The 25078-nt window shown below is 34.5% G+C and overlaps 1 protein-coding gene and 1 non-coding gene across 4 annotated transcripts in view; both read right to left on the bottom strand.

The window, feature by feature from the left end:
* Positions 1–700: 700 nt before the first annotated feature.
* LOC133197158 (bromodomain-containing protein 3-like) overlaps positions 701–25078 on the bottom strand; it is a 35359-nt gene continuing 10981 nt past the window's right edge. For all 3 annotated transcript variants that reach the window (XM_061333031.1, XM_061333030.1, XM_061333032.1), the window contains exons 9-24: positions 22131–22226; positions 21090–21191; positions 20604–20897; positions 19879–20320; positions 15466–15636; positions 15222–15353; positions 14988–15119; positions 9212–9285; positions 8587–8857; positions 8400–8495; positions 8028–8309; positions 6933–7054; positions 4251–4388; positions 4026–4117; positions 3649–3796; positions 701–2435 (exon numbers count right to left, since the gene is read on the bottom strand). In XM_061333031.1, the coding sequence (XP_061189015.1) occupies positions 2370–2435; positions 3649–3796; positions 4026–4117; positions 4251–4388; positions 6933–7054; positions 8028–8309; positions 8400–8495; positions 8587–8857; positions 9212–9285; positions 14988–15119; positions 15222–15353; positions 15466–15636; positions 19879–20320; positions 20604–20897; positions 21090–21191; positions 22131–22226 (2658 nt within the window). In that variant the 3' untranslated portion in view covers positions 701–2369. The remainder of the gene's footprint in view (positions 2436–3648; positions 3797–4025; positions 4118–4250; positions 4389–6932; positions 7055–8027; positions 8310–8399; positions 8496–8586; positions 8858–9211; positions 9286–14987; positions 15120–15221; positions 15354–15465; positions 15637–19878; positions 20321–20603; positions 20898–21089; positions 21192–22130; positions 22227–25078) is intronic.
* On the bottom strand, positions 20417–20553 carry LOC133197801 (small nucleolar RNA SNORD10). Its single transcript, XR_009722450.1, has one exon. It is a non-coding gene; the product is annotated as a small nucleolar RNA SNORD10 (small nucleolar RNA).

Here is a 25078-nt window from a genome sequence, read left to right as displayed (position 1 = left end):
CACTTTATTTGCATTACAGGATCTGCAGCGTTATGGTCGAAGATTAAAACGTAAAACCATAATGCTACAGTTCTGCAGCTACCTTCTGTACAAATGGGACTAATTGTGGCTTTTCTGTTTCTGGGAAGGTTTTACCAAAGTAAATATCTAATATAAAACTTTGATCATCCATTACAACCCCCCCCCCCATTTAACCAGTAGCTATGACTAATCATGTATTTGCTGTTCTTCAAAAGATGTATTTAAAAAGATTTTTCCTATATCTTCCTATGTAAAACGTTGATCCTCTACTGTGGCCCACCCTTCACCCAGGGTCATGATTTGAACAAACTTGTATCTACACTATGTCAGGAAGCTTTCATATATGTTACAACTCATCTAGCCCAGTGGTTCTTGAGAAGATTCTTAAATAACCTCACCCTATTTTTGCCTTTTCTTGATTATCTCCCCTTGGAAGGGGGCATTGCCCTTCATTTAGACAAACTTGAATCCCTTTCACCCAAGGATACTTTGTGGCAAGTTTGATTGAAATTGACCAGCGGTTCTGAAGAAGTTGAAAATTTGTAAAAGTTTATACAAGCTGCATGCTGACAAAAACATATAGTGAAATTGTTTAAGGATGGACAGCTGAGAATTGACTTTGATCACAAAAGTCTGCTTTAGCCTTTGGTTCATGCAAACTAAAAAACAAACACACAAAGAAAATACTGGTCATGTTGCCATCTTTATTTAGTTGTACATACATGTACCACATAACAAAAATGATAGTCATCATACATGTACATAGTAAGCAAGGTATTAGTGAAAAATGATCAATTGATTGTTTCAATAATGTCTGATACCTGGAAATTCTAAAGTCAATTACTAAATGAACAATGCTCAGCAACTGAGATAGTATTGTGAATTTCCCTGTTTTTTAATATATTGTATAAAATACTACTCCCAGTCTCCAGGGAATACAATATAATTTTAAATTTTCTTTGTTTTTTTTTTAATTCTTATTTATATTTTACTCTCACTCTCTTTTTTTAGGAAAGATACAGGAAATGTTGAAAGTTTAAAATATAAAAAATTGTGAACTGGAAGATAACTGGGAATGAATGAATCATGAGACCCCTGTTAATTATTCTTTTTACCAAAGAAATTAACACACAAGGTTCTTTACATGTTTACAACACCTGTTTGACTACAAAAAAGCTGATGAAGTTTATATAAACCACATAAACAGCACAATTAAGGATCATATAAAAAAATGTCTAAGTACAGAATGAGAAATCTTTAAGCACGAAGATCAATGAAATTACAATGATATGTACAAACGCCGAATGATCTACTGCACCACATCCATTTACACCAACACACACAACTACTAAATAAATTACTGTCAACAAATGATAATCTATAATAGCATTTTTTGGCAAACATTTTTTTTTAAACAGAATAAGCATATAGTTATTTTTTTTTCAAAATCAAATCAAATCATATGAATATTCAAGTTAAAACAATATTAAACTTTACACTTGGGAAATCTATACATGAATTTTACCAGAATGTTAATATACATGTTTTTTGAAAAAATATACAATGCACGTCCAATATAGTAAATTAAAACATAGTATTCAGCTTTTAAATCTGTCACTAAAATGCACTTTCATAATTACATTGTTCATACACAAGACTTTATTACTTAAAATATATATATACTGAATTTGCAAATCTTTATAATCTTGCTAAACTAACATGATAAAATATAGCACCCTCTCACTTCAAAAGTTCTGGAAATTAACTTGGTATTTTGATATCATGAAGATTGCACACAAACGTTTTGTACTGGGCTGCATATTTTTTGCTCCAGCTACACAACTATAGTGATTGCAAAGAAAAAAATTGAAAAGAATTCAGGTGACTTATTATGCATGCTGGAAAAAAAAATATACAAGATAAGTGTGGTCACCTTAAAGAGAATGAATTATGGATGAAAATAGAAAGCTGCAAGTAAGCAACTAAATAATGTTGTTGAACAACAAAAACATTGTTTACAAGGAGATAAGTAACACATCAATACTTGATGTGAAATAAATAGTCTAGCAATATTTAAAACATTGAAATATCTATGAACCAGCACAGAATTGGAAACATATGAAATATATTTACAACCAATACTGGGGTCAAAGTATTCTGTCCTGCCAAATACTAGCATGCAAAAATATATACAACTTCTGCATTCAACTTGACTACATTTACAACCGCAATATATTGGCTTGCTTTGGAATTGAGTGACTGGCATTACTGGCTCTCATTGCAAACAGGACGTGGATGAAAATAGTGAATATTCTTGAATAATCAAAAGGTCCCTAATTTGTTCTTCTTTACATTGTCTCTTCAAAAGCAGCCATCATTTCACTTTGTGCATTCATATCTATTTTGTGTGCCATCTGCAAAATATACGTATGATACGTTTAATTCTTATAATGTGAAAAATAATCACAAAACAAGATATGTTTGTGAAACACTATGCCCCCGTATGGCAGCTTATGTCCAAGGTTAAAGTTTCTCAAATGCAAGTCAAAATCCAGGCCAAAAGATAAAAAATGTTGATACCCAAAGAAAGATCTTGTCTCGAGGAAAACACCTGTAGAATTTGAAAGACCTAAATACAACTGTTCAAAAGTTATGGTGAAGGTTAAAGTTTTTTAAATAAAAGTCAAACGTCAAGGTCAAGGACAAAGTGGTTGGTATCCAAAGGAAGATCTCGTCACAAGGATTACATATGTGAAGTATGAAAGCCCTAGCACCAACCATTCAAAAGTTATGGCCAAGGTTAAAGTTTTTCAAAAGTAGGTCAAACTCCTAGGTCAAGGTCAAAGGGTCAAAGTGGTTGGTATCCAAAGGAAGGTCTTGTCACAAGGATTACATTTGTGAAGTATGAAAGCCCTAGCATCAACCATTCAGAAGTTATGGCCAAGGTTAAGGTTTTTCAAAAGTAGGTCAAACTCCTAGGTCAAGGTCAAAAGGGTCAAAGTGGTTGATATCCAGGGGAAGGTCTTGTCACAAGGAATACACATGTGAAGTATGAAACCCTAAGCACCAACTGTTCAAAAGTTATGGCCAAGGTTAAAGTTTTTCAAAAGTAGGTCAAAGTCCAAGGTCAAGGTCAAAAGGTCAAAGTGGTTGGTATCCAAAAGAAGGCCTTGTCACAAAGAATACACATGTGAAGTTTGAAACCCCAAGTTCCAACTGTTCAGAAGTTATGGCCAAGGTTAAAGTCTCATAAAATTTTGCAAAAGTGGGTCAAACTCCAAGGTCAAGGTCAAAAGGTCAAATATGATGGTACCCAAAGAAAGGTCTTGTCACAAGGAATACACATGTGAAATATGAAAGTCATAGCTCCAACCAATCAAAAGTTATGGGCAAGGTTAAAGTTGACAACAGACAGACAGACAAACAGACAAACGGACAAACAGACAAACAGACAGACAGGACAAAAACAATATACCCCCGGGATCTTTCGATCCGGGGGCATAAAAATTAAAAGAATATCTAGTTGTCCTATGAACCATTTACTAAAGTATACATTTTGCCAATTTACTTTGTATATACAGTAACTGTTGAAATTTCAATACTCATAGAAATAACATTTATACATACAGCTTCTCGCTTGCGTCTTTCCTGCTCCTTCTTTCTTTCCCTCTCTTTTGCAGCTGCCAATTTCTCTGCTTCTAATTGCTGTTTTCTCCGTTCTTGCTCTTGTTGAGCTCTTCTTGCCATTTCTAAAGCTTCCTCTTCTTCTCGTTCCCTAAAACATGAAAAGAAAATAATCTTATGAATTGGCAAGTCATGTATCAAATTAAAGCAACTACAGCATCTTTTCTGAAGATCTTTAAGTACATGTATATCAACTTCTAAAATATTGCTCATGGTAACTGCCCAATACTGTTGCTCAACATTGTAAACAACCAATCATAGTATTAATAGATATAGCAGATAGCTACATGTATTATCATAGATATAAGATTAAACCTAACCTGAATTTTTCTCTTTCTTCTCTTTGCCTTTCTCTTTCCATGGTTTCTTTATAAATCTTTCTTTGTTCCTCTTGGATTTTAAAAGCCTTTTCCTGATTACAAGTTGAGTTTTTAAGAATTAAAAAAAAAAAAACATCTATCTTATATTATTGTTTATTATACTTATTATATAATTATTATATGCAATATATTATTATGTAACTGCTTATACTAAATTCCTTATACCCTTTCTTCTTTCTCTTTGGCTTGCTTTCGGTAGAGTTCAAATGTCTGCATAGCATTCGATTTCTTTACAGAACTTGATCCACCACCAGCAGCTAGACTTGACCAGGAGGCTGCATTTTTCATCTTCACACCATCCTGCTGTAACAATGAAATTAAATTTTTAGTACCACTCCTTTCATCTAAATTACCAATATATCCTTTCCACCTTTGTTTGCTGGCAAATAAAACATCCAAAAGGAAATAAAACTGTACATTACATTATCACTTATTCTACTGCATTTATAGCTGCAGATCTGTAGCTCGCTGGTCTGAAAAAATTGAAATGGACAACCAGAGAGCTACAGTGCCACCTATTGGAAAGTGTATATTTATTGCACACAAAAAAGGGCACCATTTCTTGATTTAAATTTTCCGTATATTTAATCTGCCTGCTCAAAATACTAACTGTGTTTTCCTGGCATATAACTTTACTATTTTCACAACAAAACATTCCCCATAACTGAAATATTACGTTTTGTAGTAGAAATAGACCATCCTGATGCAGAACGCGGATATGTATGAGACAGAATAACTGGAAAAAATTGGTTCCCAAAAAATATCTTCCGGAAGGTGCAGCATCTGTATTACTGGCCTCCGGATTAACGTGGCACCACTGTACATTTTTTTCAATGGATAGCACTGTAGCTTGCTGGTCTGTTAATTTTTTTTCCCCAAAGGGCTATGGTTCTGCAGCTACTATGGTAATTGCAAAGATCAAAGAAATGCCGCAACATTATTCTCCCATAAATCACAAATGTCATCAACAAATTACAGACAAACCTGTATTAAGTGACCTATCAAGGGAAATCCTAAAATGGTCACATATGACAGGTAGTCTCTTAAATCAAGGAATCATATTCTAGAAATGTTCTGAATTCTAATAAGTAATACATGTACTTGTTGTTAAGTTTACTTGTTTTCTGTCCTCTATCCTTCATTATAATTTTTGATTATTTTCATTCTTCTTGGTTAAATATATGAAAATGCAATAAATACTCGTTTGTACAAATTCTTTTTATTCCTAAACATGCTAAACATGAATTTATTTTCTAAAAAAAAAATTTGTTTTTATGTTTCACACTTTTACAACAGTGTTATGGATAAAGACTACTCTGGACAAAATTATGCATGAAAGGGAAAAACAAAACACTATGATAATCACCCCCCCAAAAATACAATTCCTATTTATGATAAACACACACAAATCTTGTACCATTTGTGCTGAAACCATTTCAAAGTTTATCTCTAGTTTCTTTTAAAATGTTTCTTATTATAATAAGTTTCTATTGAAACCAAGTCACTTACTGTGTAATATTCCATTTAATGAGTATATTTTTGCAAATACATTTGTATCTTTCTGCAAAGTGAGGACAAGGGGGAAAAAATTAGAATTCTTTTACTTTTATTATCAAGAGCAGGGATGAAAGTCACTTAAAGTCAGGGTCTTAAATTACTTTGGGATGAAAAAAAGGATAATCCTGTTAGAAAAGGAGTCGCTGAACTCAGGCAAAATATATTGGAAAAAATTAACATGAGGAAATTTAATGGTTGCATATGGCAGGCTATAAAGGTCGCTTTGAGAGGTTTAACTGCATCAGTAAAGAACAAGGTACGGTTTCAATACAAATCTTGCCCTGTGTTTTTCTTAAAAATAAAAGTGATGTAAAAAATTAAAACTCATGCTTTTTGAATTATTGAAATTCCATGCAGAAAGATCATACAAATCTTTTTTCTCACATGACCTTCCAAATGCTAATTGTGATGTCATAAACTTGTGCATTTTCCCGTATTTTCTTAAAAAGTTGCAGAAGACATCAATTTTCAATGGAATTTTCTTTCAGATAATATTGTCCACAGGCATCGCCCACAAAGATTTTGAGATATGTGATTTTTCAAAGAATTTTACACAACATATCTAAAAATTAACGTGGGCGACGGCTGTGGACACTATTTTCTTAAGGAAAATAACCCTTGAAATGGGTCATTTTGAGGCTTTTTCTGTTTAAAATAGAGAAATGCATCAAATTAATGACGTCATATATCAAGAATAGTACTCCATCATGCTATATTCTTTCCTGATTTATTACAGTCATATACTCAACTAATATTTAAGCCAGTTTCAAAACTTTTTGAAAACATTAAATTTTTAGGGCACAATAAAGCTAAAACCATACCTTCTTCTTTGAATCATTTTCCTCTAATTTTGACTGTTCTCACAAGGAAAATAGTCAAGACATCTTTTGATTGGAATGCAAATTGGTGGGAAAAAAGGTTTACTTGGAATTCAGATTACATTGCATTTTTCAATTACATGAAGTGCAAATGAATGAGGAGTTACATATATTTGAATTCATATGACACTTTTGTTGACGCTGAAATCTAGCTTTCTCTTGTTTCTTTGTATAAGTGTTTCAAAATTTGCCATAGCAGATTAGATATAATTCTGGCATTGGAGGAACTGTAGGAGAATATACCCCTCAGACTCGAGATTTTGTTGCAAAATTAAAAACTTTGACCTTCAGGATTGGTTTTTATTTTCCAACAAAATCTCTCCACATCTGGGTATATTCTCCAGCAATTCCTCAAATGCTGAAATAATTTCTTCAAGAAAAGTCTTGTTGAAATAAACCCAAGAGAACCTACCTTTTTGACTTGCTGGGTGAGACTTTTGCTTAGATCAGGTTTCTTGTGTACATCATTCATCTGATGCTGACCCATCTGACTTGGTCCTCCAACCCCAAATGACACACCAACCCCACTGGCAGCTGTTTGTTAAACAGAAAACTGACATTCAGATTTCAATCTTACATCTATAATCAACATCTACAGCACAAATATATAAAAACTTTTTATATAAATTTAACAACATTGCTTATAAAAAACATTTAAGTTCATCAAGACCCACTTAGCTATCAATATATACATGCAATATTTAACTTCTATACAAGACGTATCCAAAAACTTAACCAAAAGTTCCTCTTTAGGTTTGTACTTTAATGTTGGAAAAGAAAAGTTACACCTGGACCTGAAATATTTTTTTTTTCATTTACTTTCCATTTATAGAATGTTTTTTTTTTTTAAAAATTTGTTTTAAAAAAAAGTAGAAGGGGAAGCATTTTGAAAGACTTCCACAGATTATTCTCAGCTCCACAGACAGGACGACAGATACTCAGGGTTCAACACTAACTTTAAAATCATAGTAGCTTGAAAGGGCTAACATTTTTTAATCCCTACAAGCCCATCATAAATTACTTGACCAGTTGCTAGCAGAGTCACAAAGCGAAGAGGAGGGGAGTGTTTTTACATCAGAGTTTCCAACAATTAGGGGATAAAAATTATTGATAGGTCAAACCAAAACAATAACTATGTTGACAGTCCGACTCAGACGACTCAAATATTATTCCTTAACTCTCGCTAACAAAAATTGAAATTTGTTCTTCTTTTTATTGATCTTTACAATTTCTTCAAGTGAGTGTGTGGTACATGTATTTAAAATTCCAGTAGCCCTGCAGGACAAACTTGATGACTTTTTTAGTAGCCCGACCTTAATTTTCAGTTGTCTAGGGCTAGCTGGCTACCTTTAGTGTCGAACCCTGTACCTTACCAATGCATAAGCTCTTCTGATCTACAACCAGTAGAGCTGAAATCTGAAAATTAACTGCAATTTTCAGTGCAGTGCAACAGAAGACAGTGATAAATCAGTAAATCATAAAGGTTAGGGTGATGTGCATCACTCACAGACTGTGGCCCCAGGGGGAGCTGGGGGTGCAGATTTTGATGGACTTGTTTTGGGACTATTGCTAGAATCATCATCACTGATGAAGAACTTGGCTGCTCCCGGATCTTTCGGTCTATCCATGACAACAGGATTGGTTGGCAATGACATTCCCAGTGGAGGTGAAATTGGTCTGGCATCTGGATAATATTTCTGCTCCTGGGGTGAGAGTGTAGATATAGGGGGAGACACTGCCATTACTGCAGGCTTGTTGACTAAACTTGGAGGAGGATTTACAGCTGGAACTGTAATACAGAAATTAATAGATTGTATGTATTTTGAACATAAATCCATAGTTGATACATACCATCACTTGAATATTTTAAAAATCTTACTGGTAGATTTAGCAACCGGTTTTGCTGTTGCCACGGCAATAGGTCGACTAGGTTGTTGTGGAAGTGAATGAGTCATTGGACGTACTGTGGGAATATCTGCAACAGAAAACTAAGAAGTAGAGTATACATCTGCAATAAAATGTGTAATCAAACAGAAATAGAAACAATTTCCAATTACGATATTTACCCATTGCCGCCATATTGGGCTGAATGACAGATGTTGGCAGACTGTTGATGCTGGGAAGGACTGTACCAGTTGTCTGAGTGCTATGTAAAAGTGGAGGAGGTTGAGAGGTGAGTGGTGCAGTAGGCATCATTGGCTGACCCGAGTAAAGTGAAGCATTGTGAACAAGAGGTGGAGGGGACTGCAATTGTGGCTGTGGAGACACCATCACTGTGTTGCTACCTCCTATATGAATTTTCATGGGTGGTGACATAGCAAGGCTTCCTGGGGTTACCTGTAAACAATAATGATTTACACTCGTCTTGTGGTAAATCTGGGCTGTAGCACTCAAAAGTCTACATTGCATAACTGGGAATTCTATGACACATAAGAAATTTTACAAATAATATTCCATTGTGAAGGTAAACTTTGTGTGAAACAAAATAACCTTTTCATCTTGAATCATGAAGACTTCCCTATCCTTAATGTTTTTTGGTAACCTTAAATCAAGTTCCTAATAAGCTCAATTTTAATATCCACGAAGGAAATTTTTGGAGGAAGTATAAAAGACAGCTTTACTGATCTGGTATATTTCATGTGCATCTGCAACAAGTCAACTAGATCTGCAAATAGTAATCTTTTTCACTACCTTTGCTCCTTGTCCCTTATCTGGGGATTTGAGTTTTTGGTTTTTCTTTCCTTTTGTCTTTTTATCTGGTGATCCTGAAATAAAACTTCTAAATAAACACCACTAAATGTTCACAATATTCCACAAACTACATTGGATCTTGCCTATTAAATTATACATATCTACAGCAAACACCTCTTCATGATTGTTCTGTAGATTCCTTACTTTTCGCGAGTACTTATTATCACGAAATGGCCTTTAACTTCAAATCTTGAGAACAATAATTTGTGAGTGGATGGTTGATCAAGAGATTTAACATGGATTTCAGCACCATAAAAACAAAAGCAAGTAATTTTATTTCGCGAGTGGTGCTTCTTGCAAAATTATGCGAAAATTAATTCCTAAGGTATGTTTAGGAATCTACAGTATTTCTTTTGGCCTGGACAAAAAAAGCCAATGTTTGATCGAACTTCATCACTTTTAGCAAGGTTCTAGGAGTGAAACGGTTCACCGCGGTATCGATTCACCGCGGTATTTTTTCTCGGTTTGGTACACGGTGCAAAATCTCTAATTTTCGGTTCGGTTCATTTTTTGGTCGGGATCGTTATTCAGTCGGGTTTGGCAAAAGGTAAAACACATTAACATGATTAATCAGTATAAATAAGTATAGAAAACGTAAATTTTTGATGACTGATAGTTTGTAAAATAATTTTTGACAGTGAAATGATTTTAATGAATTTCTTCTAGTCAATTTGCAAATAAAATTCGTAAAATATGTGACTAGATTTAGAAAAAGAAAGCATAAAACAACGTTGAATTTGTTTCCTTCTATCAAAATGTATCGTATCGAAAATAACCGAACCGAGACAAAATTATACAATATGTATCGAACCGTGAACGAGGTGTATCGTTTCACCCCTACAAGGTTCTTACAGTTATCCCTGGCCATTCACTACAACCATATTTTATTGCAATACAAGTATCCTGACAAACTTCAGCACTGTAATACTTGTACATTACCTGAAAAGGATCTGTCAAAAGTAACCTCCATGTCTACACTTGTATGAACTAATGTAATGAAATAAATGCCTCTGAAAACCATCATTTCTTCATTCAAAGTTACATAGAAGAAGTATACAGGTATAAAAGGGTATGCGCCCTTTTGGTTGCACTGTCCGTAAGTTGAGACCTTGAAAGACTGACCACAGAAAGAATACCGTTGCAGGGAATTTATTTCACAGAGTTTGAGACAAAAATACAAGTTGATGTGACCGACCAAGAAAAAAACCAAGATTGCGACCATGTGTACCTTGTGAATTATTAGGTAGGGGGTATATATTTTTTTTTATTAAAAGAAAAACAAGTACTAACATCAAGTGCCTGTGACCAATCAGTGCAATCAAGTTTTTTTAACTAATACACTGCATGTTCACAAAATCCTTACAAATCTAGGCTAAAAAATCATCACAAAAACATGCTTTATGACCATAACTGGGTTTCACTGTATATACGAATTTAGTTAACTGGCAAAGCATGAATATTGTTTCTTCTCTTTAATTTCAAAACAAAACACATCAACCTAATTCATCTGACCTTCTGTTGCAATTTTTTTGTGCTAAATGATGTAACAGAAAATGAGAAAATGAACTATGATTCTAACAAAACTATATAGACAAGTACTCTTACATCTGGCTGATGGACAATCACACCTTTATCAGTTAAAAACATCATTTTTTCTTTGAATATAAGATCAAATGATTGATACAACTTTTAAGCAGAATCTTTCCATTGTGTGAAATGATGAATTGACCCTTTTATGAATTATTGCCTCTGAAAATTTTTGCCAATTACTTTTTAGAGAATTTTTAAAATGATTAATTATAAACTGCAATTGAGTCTTCAACCTTTGACCCTGGAAATGAACAAGGTCAAGGTCATTCAGAAGAAATTTTTTTGGTTTTTTTTTTTATTTCTTTCATCTTTCAACATATGTTATATATATCATAGCATCTTTAATGTCTTTTTAAAGCTAATTTTACACTCCTAACTCTAACCCCTTTAGCAGCGATCACCAATTACTCAAACAAGAGGCCAGTGGGCCACAACACTCACCAGAGTATCTTTAGCCTTGCTGTTCTTCACCAGATTTTCTCCCTTGTAATAAGTATTGTGCCCCACCCTACCCTGGGGGTCATGATTTGAACAATTTAGAATCTACACTACTCCAGGATGCTTCCACATAAGTTTCAGCTTTTCTGGCCCTGTGGTTCTTGAGAAGATTTTTACTATATATTTCAATGTAAAATTTGAATCCCTACTGTGGCCCCACCCTACCCCGGGGGTCAAGATTTGAACAATTTAGAATCTACACTACCACAGAATGCTTCCATATATGTTTCAGCTTTTCTGGCCCTGTGATTCTTGAGAAAAGGATTTTTAAAGATTTTTACTAAATATTTCAATGTAAAACTTTGATTCCCCATTGTGGCCTCCTCCCTACCCCCGGGGGTCATGATTTGAGTAATTAAGAACCTACACTACTCCAGGATGCTTCCATATAAGTTTCAGCTTTTCTGGCTCAATGGTTCTTAAAAGATTTTTAAAGATTTTTCCTATATATTTCAATGTAAAACTTTGATTCCCCATTGTGGCCCCACCCTACACCGGGGGTGGGGGGTGGGTCATGATTTGAACAATTTAGAATCTACACTATCCTACTATGCTTCCATATAAGTTTCAGCTTCTCTGGCCCAATGGTTCTTGAGAAGAAGATTTTTACCATATATTTCAATGTAAAACTTTGATTTCCTACTTTGGCCCCACTCTACCCCCAGGGGTCATGATTTGAACAATCTAGAAACTACCCTACCCCAAGATGCTTCCAAATAAGTTACAGCTTCTCTGGCCCAGTGGTTCTTGAGGAGAAGATTTCTAAAGATTTTTCCTATATGTTTCAATGTAAAACTTAAATTCCCCATTGTGGCCCCACCCTACCCTGGGGGGTCAAGATTTGAACAATTTAGAATCTACACTACAAACTCCCCTTCACCCAAGGATGCTTTGTACCAAGCTTTGTTAAAATTGGCCCAGTTGTTCCTGAGAAGAAGTTGAAAATGTGAAAAGTTTACAGACGCACAACGGACAATAGGTGATCAGAAAAGCACACTTGAGCTTTCAGCTCAGGTGAGCTAAAAATGGAGTCAAGGTCAAAATATGCTGATAAGTTGAATAGCTCTCATCAATATGTATCACCATATGAAGTTTGATAAAACCATCTTGAATAGTTTCTTTGAAACTTAGCTTTGAACTGAGCTAAACGCAAAGCGGAACAGAAGTACAGAAGAGGGACGGAAGACGGACATGACAAACTCTATCCATGGCCAGGCATAAAAAATTTTTCTTTTTTTTTCAGTCTCGAGTCGTTTTTAAGTTTCTTTAAAAATTTTTTTCTTTGTTCGTTTAAGAGTTGTACAGAAAAATTAAATTCATATAAAGTGGAATGACCTCTAAAGTTCTTGAACAATTAGTCTAGTTTTTCTGGGTTTCCTTAGAATTTCCTCAACCAAACAAAACCTGCAGGAGTTTTTTTTTTTTTTTGATAATCAAACATCCTCTGCTCTTGAACACTTGTATTCTGTAATCAACTACCATGCTCATTTCTGCTGTAACAAATTTTATGCAACATTATCCCTCTACAAGTCAGTTTTACTTCCATAGTTATTACTGTAATCACTGATTCAATGTATGTGATAAAAGACTAGAATCACATCACTTCTACATAAAATGCTCAATAATTCAACTGAAATACAAGAGAAAATGTCAATTTTTTTAAAGCATCCAACATCACAATCTCTTTTTTTCAAATCTGAAGACACCTTTACAGCCTAACAGAGTAGAAAAAAATTACTTTTTGAGATCCTTCAATTCACTTGCTGTAAAAACGCAACTTTCACCAAACTCACTGATACCCTTTCTATCCAAATAAATTATACACTGTATTGAATGAAAACTGCATTAACCAAGTCCTGCCTCTTAAAGGAACACTTTTCCCAGCCATTTTTTCTTCTAGCTCCGAGCACAAACGTGTATCAATATCCTCTTTTAATATTACATTCAATAGAATACTCGGTAAACATCACATCACATACTTAGACATTACTGATTCAGTTGCATTTTGTTTCCTTAATATCCCTGTATGAAATCTCTCAAATTCAGGATATGATATTCTTTGGCCATCATCTGGCAGACATTTTCAGTCTTTTTATCCTTTCTTCCATTAATTGGCTGTGTCTCTTTACCTGAACTCCTCTGCACTCAATACCTCTAGCACAACGCCTCTACATCTGCTCCACATTCAACCAATCACATAATCAATTTCAAAATTATATATCAAAGAAACAACGATTGCCAAACTAAAGCCTACTGAGTGCAGAATATGTTACGTAAAGAGGCACAGCTATGAAAAAAATATCAGTACATGAGTGTTTTCATACTTTATTGACAGTTTTAGAGATCTACATTGACATGTATGAGGTAAGCCAAATTCTTTGTATGTACAGAAATGGAAAAAAAATTGCCTCAGCTACTACAAAATAAAAAATACATACAAAACTGTTTACCAGCTATAATTCTCACATTATGTACAATTTTCTTGTAGAAAATGAATTAAAAAATGAGCACAGCACAAGTTATAAAATATTTCGTGACAATAAGTATATATTGATACATAATCTAATAAATCACTACAATTTGCTGTTGCTTTTGTAATCTTAATAAAAATCTTTCATGCAAAAAGTTTTGAATAAATTATGGAAAAGAATTTAAATATTACTTAAAACCTTGGAGTGCATTGTGTTTAGAGGCCAGCTCATTGTGTGGCATTTAATTTCAAACTAAATATTTAAATAATTTCTCTGGTTTAAAAGCAAATATGTCAACAAAGAAATGTTTTTCTTTTCAATTTCTCATTAGGTTGAAAGTTCCTTCAGTTATTGAGAAGTCACATTTAAAAAACTGAATAACATGAAAACAATAAAATTAACTTGCTCGGATCTCAACAATTTCAATGCCATATTGCATAAAAGGAAAATGTAAAATTTTGGTTTTGCCTTGTCTCTATACAAGTTAAATGCCATATATATTCTTAAAAAAAAAAAACATTTTCAGAAATTGTCAGATTGAAATTGCGTCCAAGTAGCAATGGAATGTTCAGGGGGTATTCAAGGGCCAACTTAATACTGCCTCCCTATCTCAATAATTGGTAATTTTGTACTTCACACATGATTGAACAATAAACTATTTTTATCACACATAAAAACTTTTGCATCACATTCAAATATCATAACTGATTTTATCATCGGACATAAAGTGATTGTTTTGTTCAACTTGCACTCAAAAATGAATGAAATATCTTTCCATACTCATATATTCAAGATGTTGAATGAAGATTAATACATAACAAGCACCATAAACTTAAAACAAATGAGAAATTATGCAAGTATTAAAAAATGTTCATATGGCTCTTACAATATTGTACTGTAAAGAGTACCAGCTGTGTACAACCTATTTGGCTGGCCTCAATAAAAGTAACACATTCTGCACTCTTTGGCAAGTAATAAGACAATACAAACAACAAGTTTCTTGTAATGCATCTGGAATTTGGATTTCTTGACCCATAGAGAATCACTGGAGAATAGTTCAGATCCACCTTTGATATCTGCCCAACACTCTCTGAACACCAAGAATAATGGCGAGGTAAAACAAATGATAAAATGCTTTTGGTGTCCATCAGACTAACCTGACTCAGAATCACTGGAGTCTGAGGAGCTACTAGAGTCACTAGAACTGCTGCTGTCACTTCCTGATGAACTACTACTGCTGCCACTCAGTCGACTTGAGCCACCAACCACATCAACTGTACCACTCTCTTCTACAAATGTACAAACATTGATGAATGTAAAAACCTTAACATAACAAGAAAAGCATATTACAGAAGATGGATTTTACAATATATTGGAATAATGCACTTTACCTTTTTTATTAGGTTTTTTGGCATTTGTTGTGCCACCACCCAACTGTGCTTTCACATCTGCCAATTGTTTCTTTAATTCCTGCTTTTTCTCTTTCTGAGCTTCTTCTCTTGACTTTCCAGAATCTTTCCTTGCTGTTACAAAAATTATTTATAAATGTCATACAATTCTTCATCAATAAAACATTACATACCCTCTTCACTTTTCACTGTTAATAATGAAATTAAATTATGTACAATAGCTTACTGTATGGTTTCCTTTTGTTCTTCTTTAAGCATGACATCACATAACTTTCAAGTTCTCTTAGTGTTGAGGGTTTGAGAGTTTCAAAGTCTATTTCTATTTCATCTGGATTCGAATCTCGTAAGGACGGCTCTCTTGACTGAATAATATACACAACTCTACCCAATTTGTCACCTAAAAAATTGAAATAACAAAATATTCATACCTTGAAATTCAAACAATATATTGCCATTGATTCATTTTTAATCATCAATACTGCATTAATAAACTCATCTTAATGAGAGTTTAAAACTATCTATCAACAATACATTTATAGTCAGATGTACTGGGCCTACTGGCAAAGATAGCAATTCACAAGGCATCATAAAAGGAAAGATAGCATCTTTTAGTTTGTTTACATTGTAAATCAAAGTTTATACTTCTTTTGGTAAAATTGTAGAATTAATAGAATTATCTTTTTTTGATGTAGTTTTGGGACCATAATCAATTACAACAGGCCCATTGGCCTTGATGGTCACCGTGGTATGACCATGGTATCACAAGTTTCTCTTTAAATGTCTAATCCCGCCAGGAACTGAAACTCACTCTTGAAGAGGCATGAAATTTAGAATTGGTGTGGACACTACGCTCAGAATCTTTTTCATGAAGCTGGTTCATAAGTGATTAGGAGTAGAAAATATTTTAAAGAATAAAGCAGTGTCAAATATGTGATCATCTAAGCTCCACATTCTGCCATCAGCTGTGGGGGACACATCTTTCATAAAAACAACTTGCTGTCACTTTTGCTTAAAGTTTGTTTTAGTAAATATTCAGGAATTTTTTTTTTTTTTATTTTTTGCTTGGTGTATTTTACAAGGTGGGTAGGCAGGTAGCTATTATTTTTTTAAATAATCTAATACATTGATATTCATCATAAAAATCAAGGCTTGGAAAATAATATTGATGTTTAATACACTAGACCAGTGTTTTCCATTTATTACAAAGTAAAGGGTTAGAGATCCACTGGAACAGGCTAGGGGTTGATTGAGGTTTATGAACAAAATCTCTGTGAACCTTACAACAATTATTTTTTAAATCTTTGATTTCTAAGCGGCATTTTTATCAACTGAAGTGGTCAATTTGACTGGCAGCCGGTTCTTAGGGAAAACACTGCCAGACAGCCAAACAAATTTAATATTATTAAACTTGTTTTAAAAGCACCTTAGAGAAATGATGAAGGTAATTCTGGGCAATTGTTCTCCCCGCTCAACAAGTAAAGGGTGAAAGAGGTGAAAAAATGCAGATGGAGAAAAGGGGGGTTGGCCTTGACCTTTCAACCTTAAAGTCAATAGGGGGCTTTTTAAAGTTAAGGAAATCATGACCTTGCATTTCATTGAGAGCTCAAGTTATCATCTGAAAACTATGTATGTCATAAATGAGTTTCTAACCTTGGTCTTGGACCTTTTGACCTCAAACCAATAGAGGTCTTTTTAAAATCATATTGAGTAAAAGCATAAAATTTCATCGCAAAAACTCATAGAGAAAATAAGCTATTACCATTCCATGCACGATATTACGTTTCGACCTTAAACTCAATAGAGGTCTTTTTAAGTCACTGGGAGCTATGATAAAAGACTTCATTGAAAAAACTCAATGAAAAATTAGTTCAATATCTAAGAAATATTTTTTGCAACTATGAATTTCTGACCTTGACCTTTTAACTTAAAATCAATAGGGTTTTCCTTAAAGTTAGTGGGAGTTGTGATCTGAAATTTCAAGGGAAAAGTTTAGAGAACTAAAGTATAAATTTCTGACTTTGACCTTCGACCATGTTGACCTCAAAATCATTAGTTTTTTTTTTTTTAAACATTGATAGTTACTAGTATTTCATAAATTTTCATTGAACCAGCTCAAAGAAAACTACAGTTACCATGTTGAAAACATTTTCTTTTAGCTATGTATGAATTTCTGACCTTGACCTTTTGACCTCAAAATCAATAGAGGTCTTCTAGGCCACAGGAAGTTGTAATTTAAAATTTCATTGCAAAAGCTCAAGGCTTTTTGAGATATCATCCAGAAGTAAAACAGGGTTCGACACAAACATTCTTAGTCGGGCCGGACTAGTGCTTCTTTACTTTTACTTGTTCGGGCACAATTTTGCAAGTCTGTCAAAAAAGGAATATCAATCAGTGTTTTGTAATGATTAAAATAAATATAACAATGTACCTTTTATACTTTTTTTGAAATTAACAAAGCATTTATGTGAAGTGTTTTATTCCAGATTTATTGCAATCTTGTGATCAGGAAATAAGATTGGATTCTCAATCTCATTCATTACATTCAAAATGTCTGACATCCTCAGGGTTCTCACTAGGATTTTGCTAACTTGAGTCCCAGGACTCAAGATTTCTGAGAAGGTTGCGTCCCAGCTAAATTTGATGCGTCCCAGAAAAATTATGTTGAGTCCCAACTAAAATATTGCAGTATTCTTCCATCCAAACATCAATAAAAATCTTTATCATTTTATCAGTTTGTTTACGCAATATTAACATATTCAAGTATATAAACTGGTAATGCATTCAAGCCATATTCTAAAATACACGCGTAATCAATTGCCATAAAAATAACTTGGTGTTTATAAAGCTAAAATTAACTGTTGCATAATCAACTAGTACCCAAAAGTTGACTGTGTACAATCACAGGTGTCATGTGCAATGAGGCGTAACTAATCCTGTCGGTCGTCTGCACTGGGTGAAATTCACGAGATAATCAAGCCCCATTGTGTATACAAGCAGTAATTATGGTTTCTGCATGTAGATAACACTCAAGATTCAAAAGTGTTTTTTTTTTAAGTTTGGCATGCGACACTATTATGACTGGACTAATAAACATGAAATATCTTATGATCAATCCCTGTTTAAAAAAAGTGAAATAAGTACAAGAAAAGTTGTTTCTTGGATAAACTTTATGATAGTTACATGAAGGTTTCGATTAAATATTTCTTTGACAAATCCTAACATCTAAATTCCCCGTTTTCGAAATCTCCCGAATTTTCTCGCTAACGAGGACGCGTCCGATCACGAGTCCGCGGACGCATCGTTTTTAAGAACCTTGCGTCCCAAGGAATTTTACTGCGTCTAGGACGCAGATTCTTGCGTTAATGAGAACCCTGATCCTTCATGATCGTTATGTTGTAAAATTAAGCAATGAATTGACTCGGATTTACCCAACTACCCGCCAAGAAGCTAGAAAGCTAAAAATACATGCGGGGTTTCTAGTATAAGTTGTCAAGAATTGAAGATCAGTAATTTATTCATTTGGTTTTCCAGAAATTTTTAATTGTCGTTCGGACTAATTGGCCACAGATTTTATTAGTCCTAGTCTGAAACTAAGACTAAAATTAGTGTCAAACCCTGTTAAAAGTGTAACACATACAGAATGACATGTGAACAGACCCAAATTAATATCCCCCCTTTCAGTGAAAGTGGGAGACAGAATGATACAGAAAAATTGTATTTCCCAGGGGAAAAAAATCAAGTACTGAAAAAAAAAATGAACAGGTAAGGACAAGGTAGGGATGACACATTCCTCAAAAATCTGTTTTGTATATCTTGGTTATATAAAAAAATATTAATAATTATTATTTCAGAATGTCTTAAAACATAACAAAAATTGTGACTTTGGCATTTTGAGTAATTTGCAATGGGATTATATAGGAGACACCATCCTCTGGTATCTTGCACAAATCCCTGGTGAGGTACCCCATCTTTTTGTGAGGAAAGTTGTTGAAGTAGCAAAACTTTAACAAGCATTCTGAGAGTATTGCATTAGCAATACTAGTCCCCTACCGGCAAGTGTAATCTGGTTCCCGTTAAGAATTGAAAATGCCATAATTCCGTCAAAAATCAATGAAGCGGGACGAAATGCAAACTTGATCTATAACTAATCAAAGTTAAGTCACATACCAAAAATCAGCTCAATATCTGAAAGCGTTAAGAAGAAAATTGCAGAAAACCCCTAAAAATTGAAAAGGCCGTAATTCCGTCAAAATTCAATGAAGCGGAACGAGATGCAAACTTGATCTGTAACTCATCAAGATACACTCGCATACCAAAAATCAGCTCAATATCTGCAAGTGTTTAGGAAAAAAGTGCGGAAAACCAAGTGGGACAGACTGACAGACAGACAGATAGACAGAGGGACAGACAGACGGACGGACAGACTCAGAGGAAACCTATGGTCCCCTCCGGTTTCACCGGTAGGGGACTAATGACAAATTCTTGGGAAAAATTAAATATTAAGGAATATAGGAACGTTTCGTCTAATCTTAAGTCAATGTAAGAGGAGACATTACTGAATCACTGAATAAATTTTCATGCTTGATCTCAAAAATATTTTTACTCACTACTTAAGAAAAATCTACAGATTGCAATTTACCTGGCAGTTTATTAATATCCAAACTTAATTGTCTCTTTTCATCATATGTCATTGGTTTAGCATTGTCTTCATCATCACTGTCCATGGGCACAGGCTGTGTAGGCAGTTGTCCAATTAAATTAGAATTTTTTGTTTTCTTTGCACTAGATACACTTTTATTAGTAGTCCTTTTCTTCTTAGTTTCTGATGGAGATTTTTTATTTGCTTTGTTTTTCGGCGTTTTTGCCGGTTTTGAAGTGTCCACTGGGTGTGGCACAACAGAAGAAACACTAGTGACAGGCATTGAGGAAGGAGTCTCTGTCTCCCCTATAACAGGTTTCACACTTGGTTTATCCTTCTTCTTTTTCTTTACCTTTTTACTTTCTTTGCGTTCCTTTTTCATTTTTAACTTTTGCATATGCTCCTCTGTCAATTTTGCTAGCTGCTCTTGTAAATTTTTTATCTGAAAACAAAAGGGATATCATAAACATTCATACTTTACACGTAGATCTTGAGCAAAAAATTGACAAAAATCAACATCTTCAAAATTTTTCATGTGGTAATCAGAATAAAATGAAATCATTTACCAAGTGCACAATTCAAAGACTACAATAAACTGCAATAAAACATTACAATCTCAGCAGTAAATGAATGTTACACATGGGTCAAATGACACGCATGTTTTCATCATCTTACACTTAATGATATTTCATGTATATTATCAATAACAGATTGATTACACTTGCCGTTTCAGTAATGTCCTTGATTTTTTGTTCCCTCTCGTCCTCACTATCTTCATCCTCCGACTCAGACTCAGGTAAATCTGAAATATCACTGTCACTATCTTCCAAGCCATTTCCTGCATCTAAAGTCTCTTCTGGCATTGTGGCATATTTCACTTCAAACACATCCTGAAGTTTACGTGCCATAACCACCACATCACTATCAGAAGGATTGTACCTATAGCAGTTTGTGAATATTAATCTCATGTCCTCAGCAAACTGAGCTGCTGTCTTATATTCACGGCTTTCCATCTTTTTCTGTCAATTACATAAATGAAACAAATATCAAATGGCATAGGTATAAAACAAAGTTGATCAATTAAGCACAGAAACACAAAAGCTGCCATGTACCCTTTCCAAGTAATAACCAATAGCTCATCATTTCCCCTAGATTCAAATTTATTCACATTGTTGCACAAATTAATAGATTTTATTCCAGGTTCCACCTACTTTGATTGTTCCCAGATCCATAGGCTTTTTGATGATGTCATGATAATCATGAAGCCCCAATACATCAGCATCCACTGGTTTGTAAAATGGCCAGGCATATGTCTGATGATTGGGAAAAAAAAGATGCAAACTAAAAACATAGGCAATCAAAGACAGGACAACTCACCTCAACAAATGATACCTTTAAAGTATAAAGTCAAAATCCCAAACTAAACTAATAATATAATGGTGTACATCTCTTGATGCAACATTATGCAATTTTGGTCTGATAGGGATTGCAGGTACTTGGGAATGGACTTGTTCTAAAAGCTTTAGTTACTCATCCAAAATCAAGCATCTGAAGCAGTTTGAGAGTGACCATCCCTTGATGCATTAGCCATGCAAGTTTGGTCTTGGTAGGACTTGGAAGTTACACTGGGATGAATCTGCTCAAGAAACTTTAACCTGGTCACTCATCTGGAAAATGAGGGTTAAATCCAGCAGCAGAAGCAACTCTGGTATTGTGCATCCTTTTACGCATCACATATGCAAGTTTGGTACAGATAGGACTTATAGTTTCTTGGTAAAGGACCTGCTCCAAAATTTTTAACTTGTCATTCATCTGGAAAATGAAGGCAAGATCCAGCATCCGAAGCAAGTCCAGCAGTGTGAATCCTTAGATGCATAATCCATGCAGGTGTGGTCAATATAAGACTTACAGATACTTGTAAATGAGACCTGCTGAGAAAACTTTAACCTGGCCTACAAAACATTAACCAGGTCATTCTTTATCAGAAACTGCAGTTTCTGAAACCTTGATACATTGTAACATACTAGAGCATCATTCATGCATCTCTGTTTAATATAGGGCATAAGAGTACTTAAAAAGAAATCTGCTCCAAAAACTAACTTGCAGCTGAGGGTATTACATTACCCCCCCCCCCCCCCCCCCCCCCCCCCAACACACACAAAAACTCCCAACTTTGCCGAGGTGTGCTAAAAAATCAAATTCATTTCTTTTTTCTTTCTATATATCACAATTTGGAAGGGGGGATAACAAACCTGATGTTTTTTGGAAAACAACTCCTTGATTAAATTGTTGCAGTATTTAAGCTGCTCTGACATTTTACCCTTTTTGCTCTTGGCACCATGCTGGCTCTGAAAAATTTAATGAAGTGTTGGTTTAAATACATGTATATTTGCCTCTACTCTAGGAGAACAAACACAATTTTCAGGGGTTGAAATATACAGTAGCACGATGCCCGGGGCTAGTCATTTCAAGACTCAGGCTAGCTAATTCAAATGTAATGATAGTCTGTCGGGCTAGCAGAACAGAAAAAAAATTCTCGTCAGTTTACTTTTGCTTTTCTATGTAGATTGGTTTCTTTTGAATGAGAACTACATTGTAGTACAATTTGTTTCTGTCACCATATCATTTGAAACTTATGTTTTCATTTTGCATAAAAAAAAAAATTGGACTAGTTAGTTTGAGGTTTGGGCTAGTAATTTTTTACGGATCAGTAGCCCCTGGACTAGTGGGTTTTCAAGGAAAATTTCAACCCCCGATTTTTTTTTTTTTTTTTTTTTTTTTTTGTCGAAATATACATGTACGTAATTCATGTACAAAAAGTAGTCATTTGTCTTGTTTTCTTTCTTTAGTAAGGCGAATTGAAATATTTTTATACCTCTGGATTCTGTCTGCACTATTATAATGCATTTTTTTTTTGGTCATCTTATGAAAATTTTTATTAACATAACCAAAATTCAAAATTTTGAATTTGTGCATCAAATGGAAAAAGAATCACTGTGCATTAACATTTTCACTGTTTCACTTTTCTACAATTCGACACTGCTTTTTCCGTGACAAATCACTCTCAATTATATTTTTTTGCTTTTCTGCAAATTGTTTTAACAGTACCTGACTACCTCTTTCATAAGCCAGGTAATATCTTACCACTGCAACTCCTTTTGCATCAGTTGTAATCATAGCTTTGCAAACTTTTTTCTACACTGCATTGATTAAGAAACTTCACCATTAATTAAAACACTGAGTTTTCCATATATATTATATTATACATTGGTAGTGGTTTCTATGATTTGTTTCAGTATGAATAATTTCCATGACTTCTGAAAAATATCACCAACCAGTGTGAACTGCAAAATTCGTTCTTTTAATTTTATCACATTGTGAGGTTATACTTACTACTACTTCCTAGAATTTTATGAATGTTTACCGTGGCCATTGAAAAATTGCAAAAAAGAAGGTATCAAATGAAGGAGATAACACAGAACTTACAGATTAAACCAAACTCAAACAAGAGGCCCATGGGCCACAACGCTCACCTGAGTCAATATGGCCCTGCTGTTCTTCGTCAGCAGATTTCTTCTCCTATATTTCTCCTATATATTCATATATAAAGCTTTGATCGCCTGTTCTAGGCATACCCTACCCCAAGGTGCCATGTTTTGAATGAAATTGAATATAAACCTTCTGAGGATGCTTCTATCTTCATATAACTAATCATGATTTTGCTGTTCTTTAAAACAGAATTTTAAATATGTCTAACACCCTACCCGGGGGGGGAGGGGGGTCATGATTTGAACAAACTTGATTGTACACTACCTGAGGATGCTTCCATATCAATATGACTGATCATGGCTTTGTTGTTCTTGAGATTGAAGAAGATTTTTAAAGATATTTCCTGTATATGTTCTATTGTAAAACTTTGATCCCCCATTATGGCCCCACCCTACCACTGGAGGATGCCTTAAACTAGCTTGAATCTACAATATTTGGGGAAGATTCCATATCAATATGACTAATTGTGGCTTTCTTGTTCTTGAAAAGAAGATTTTTAAAGATTTTCCCTATATATTCCTATGTAAAACTTTGATCCCCCATTGTGGCCCCACCCTACCCCCGGGGGTCATGATTTGAACAAACTTGAATCTACACTACTTGAGGATGATTCCATATCAATATGACTAATTGTGACTCTGTTGTTCTTGAGAAGAAGATTTTTTTTCTACATATTCCTATACAAAACTTTGATCCCTCCTTGTGGCCCCACCCTACCCCCAGGGGTCATGATTTGAACAAACTTGAATCTACACTACCTGAGGATGATTCCATATCAATATGACTAATTGTGGCTTTGTTGTTCTTGAGAAGAAGATTTTTTAAGATTTTCCCTAAATATTCCTATGTAAAACTTTGATCCCCATTGTGGCCCCACCCTACCCCCGGGGGTCATGATTTGAACAAACTTGAACCTACACTACCTGAGGATGATTCCATATCAATATGACTAATTGTGACTCTGATGTTCTTGAGAAGAAGATTTTTTTTCTATATATTCCTATACAAAACTTTGATCCCCCATTATGGCCCCACCCTTCTCCCGGGGGTCATGATTTGAACAAACTTAAATCTACACTACCTGAGGATGATTCCATATCAATATGACTAATTGTGGCTTTGTTGTTCTTGAGAAGAAGATTATTAAAGATTTTCCCTATATATTCCTATGTATAACTTTGATCCCCCATTGTGGCCCCACCCTACCCCCGGGGGTCACGAATTGAACAAACTTGAATCTACACTATGTAATGAAGGTTTCACATAAGTATAAACTTTTCTGGCTCAATGGTTCTTGAGAAGAAGATTTTTAAAAGATAACACCAAATTTTCACCAATTCTTAATTATCTCCCCTTGGAAGAGGGCGTGGCCCTTCATTTGAACAAACTTGAATCCCCTTCACCCAAGGATGCTTTGTGGCAAGTTTGGTTGAAATTGGCCCAGTGGTTCTGGAGAAGAAGTCGAAAATGTGAAAAGTTTACAGACGGACGGACAGACAGACAGACAGACAGACGGACTACAGACAAAATGTGATCAGAAAAGCTCACTTGAGCTTTCAGCTCAGGTGAGCTAAAAAGCAGTATGAAGAGGTCACGGAAAAGCAGACGGCTGAAACTGCAGAAAAGCAGGACAGCCAACATTTTTAATACA

This window comes from Saccostrea echinata, unplaced genomic scaffold, assembly GCF_033153115.1.
Source record: "Saccostrea echinata isolate AGI-Se365-2 ecotype Australia unplaced genomic scaffold, CSIRO_AGI_Sech_v1 ptg000030l, whole genome shotgun sequence".
Lineage (NCBI taxonomy): Eukaryota > Metazoa > Mollusca > Bivalvia > Ostreida > Ostreidae > Saccostrea > Saccostrea echinata.
This window is presented reverse-complemented; position numbering and strand designations above follow the sequence as displayed.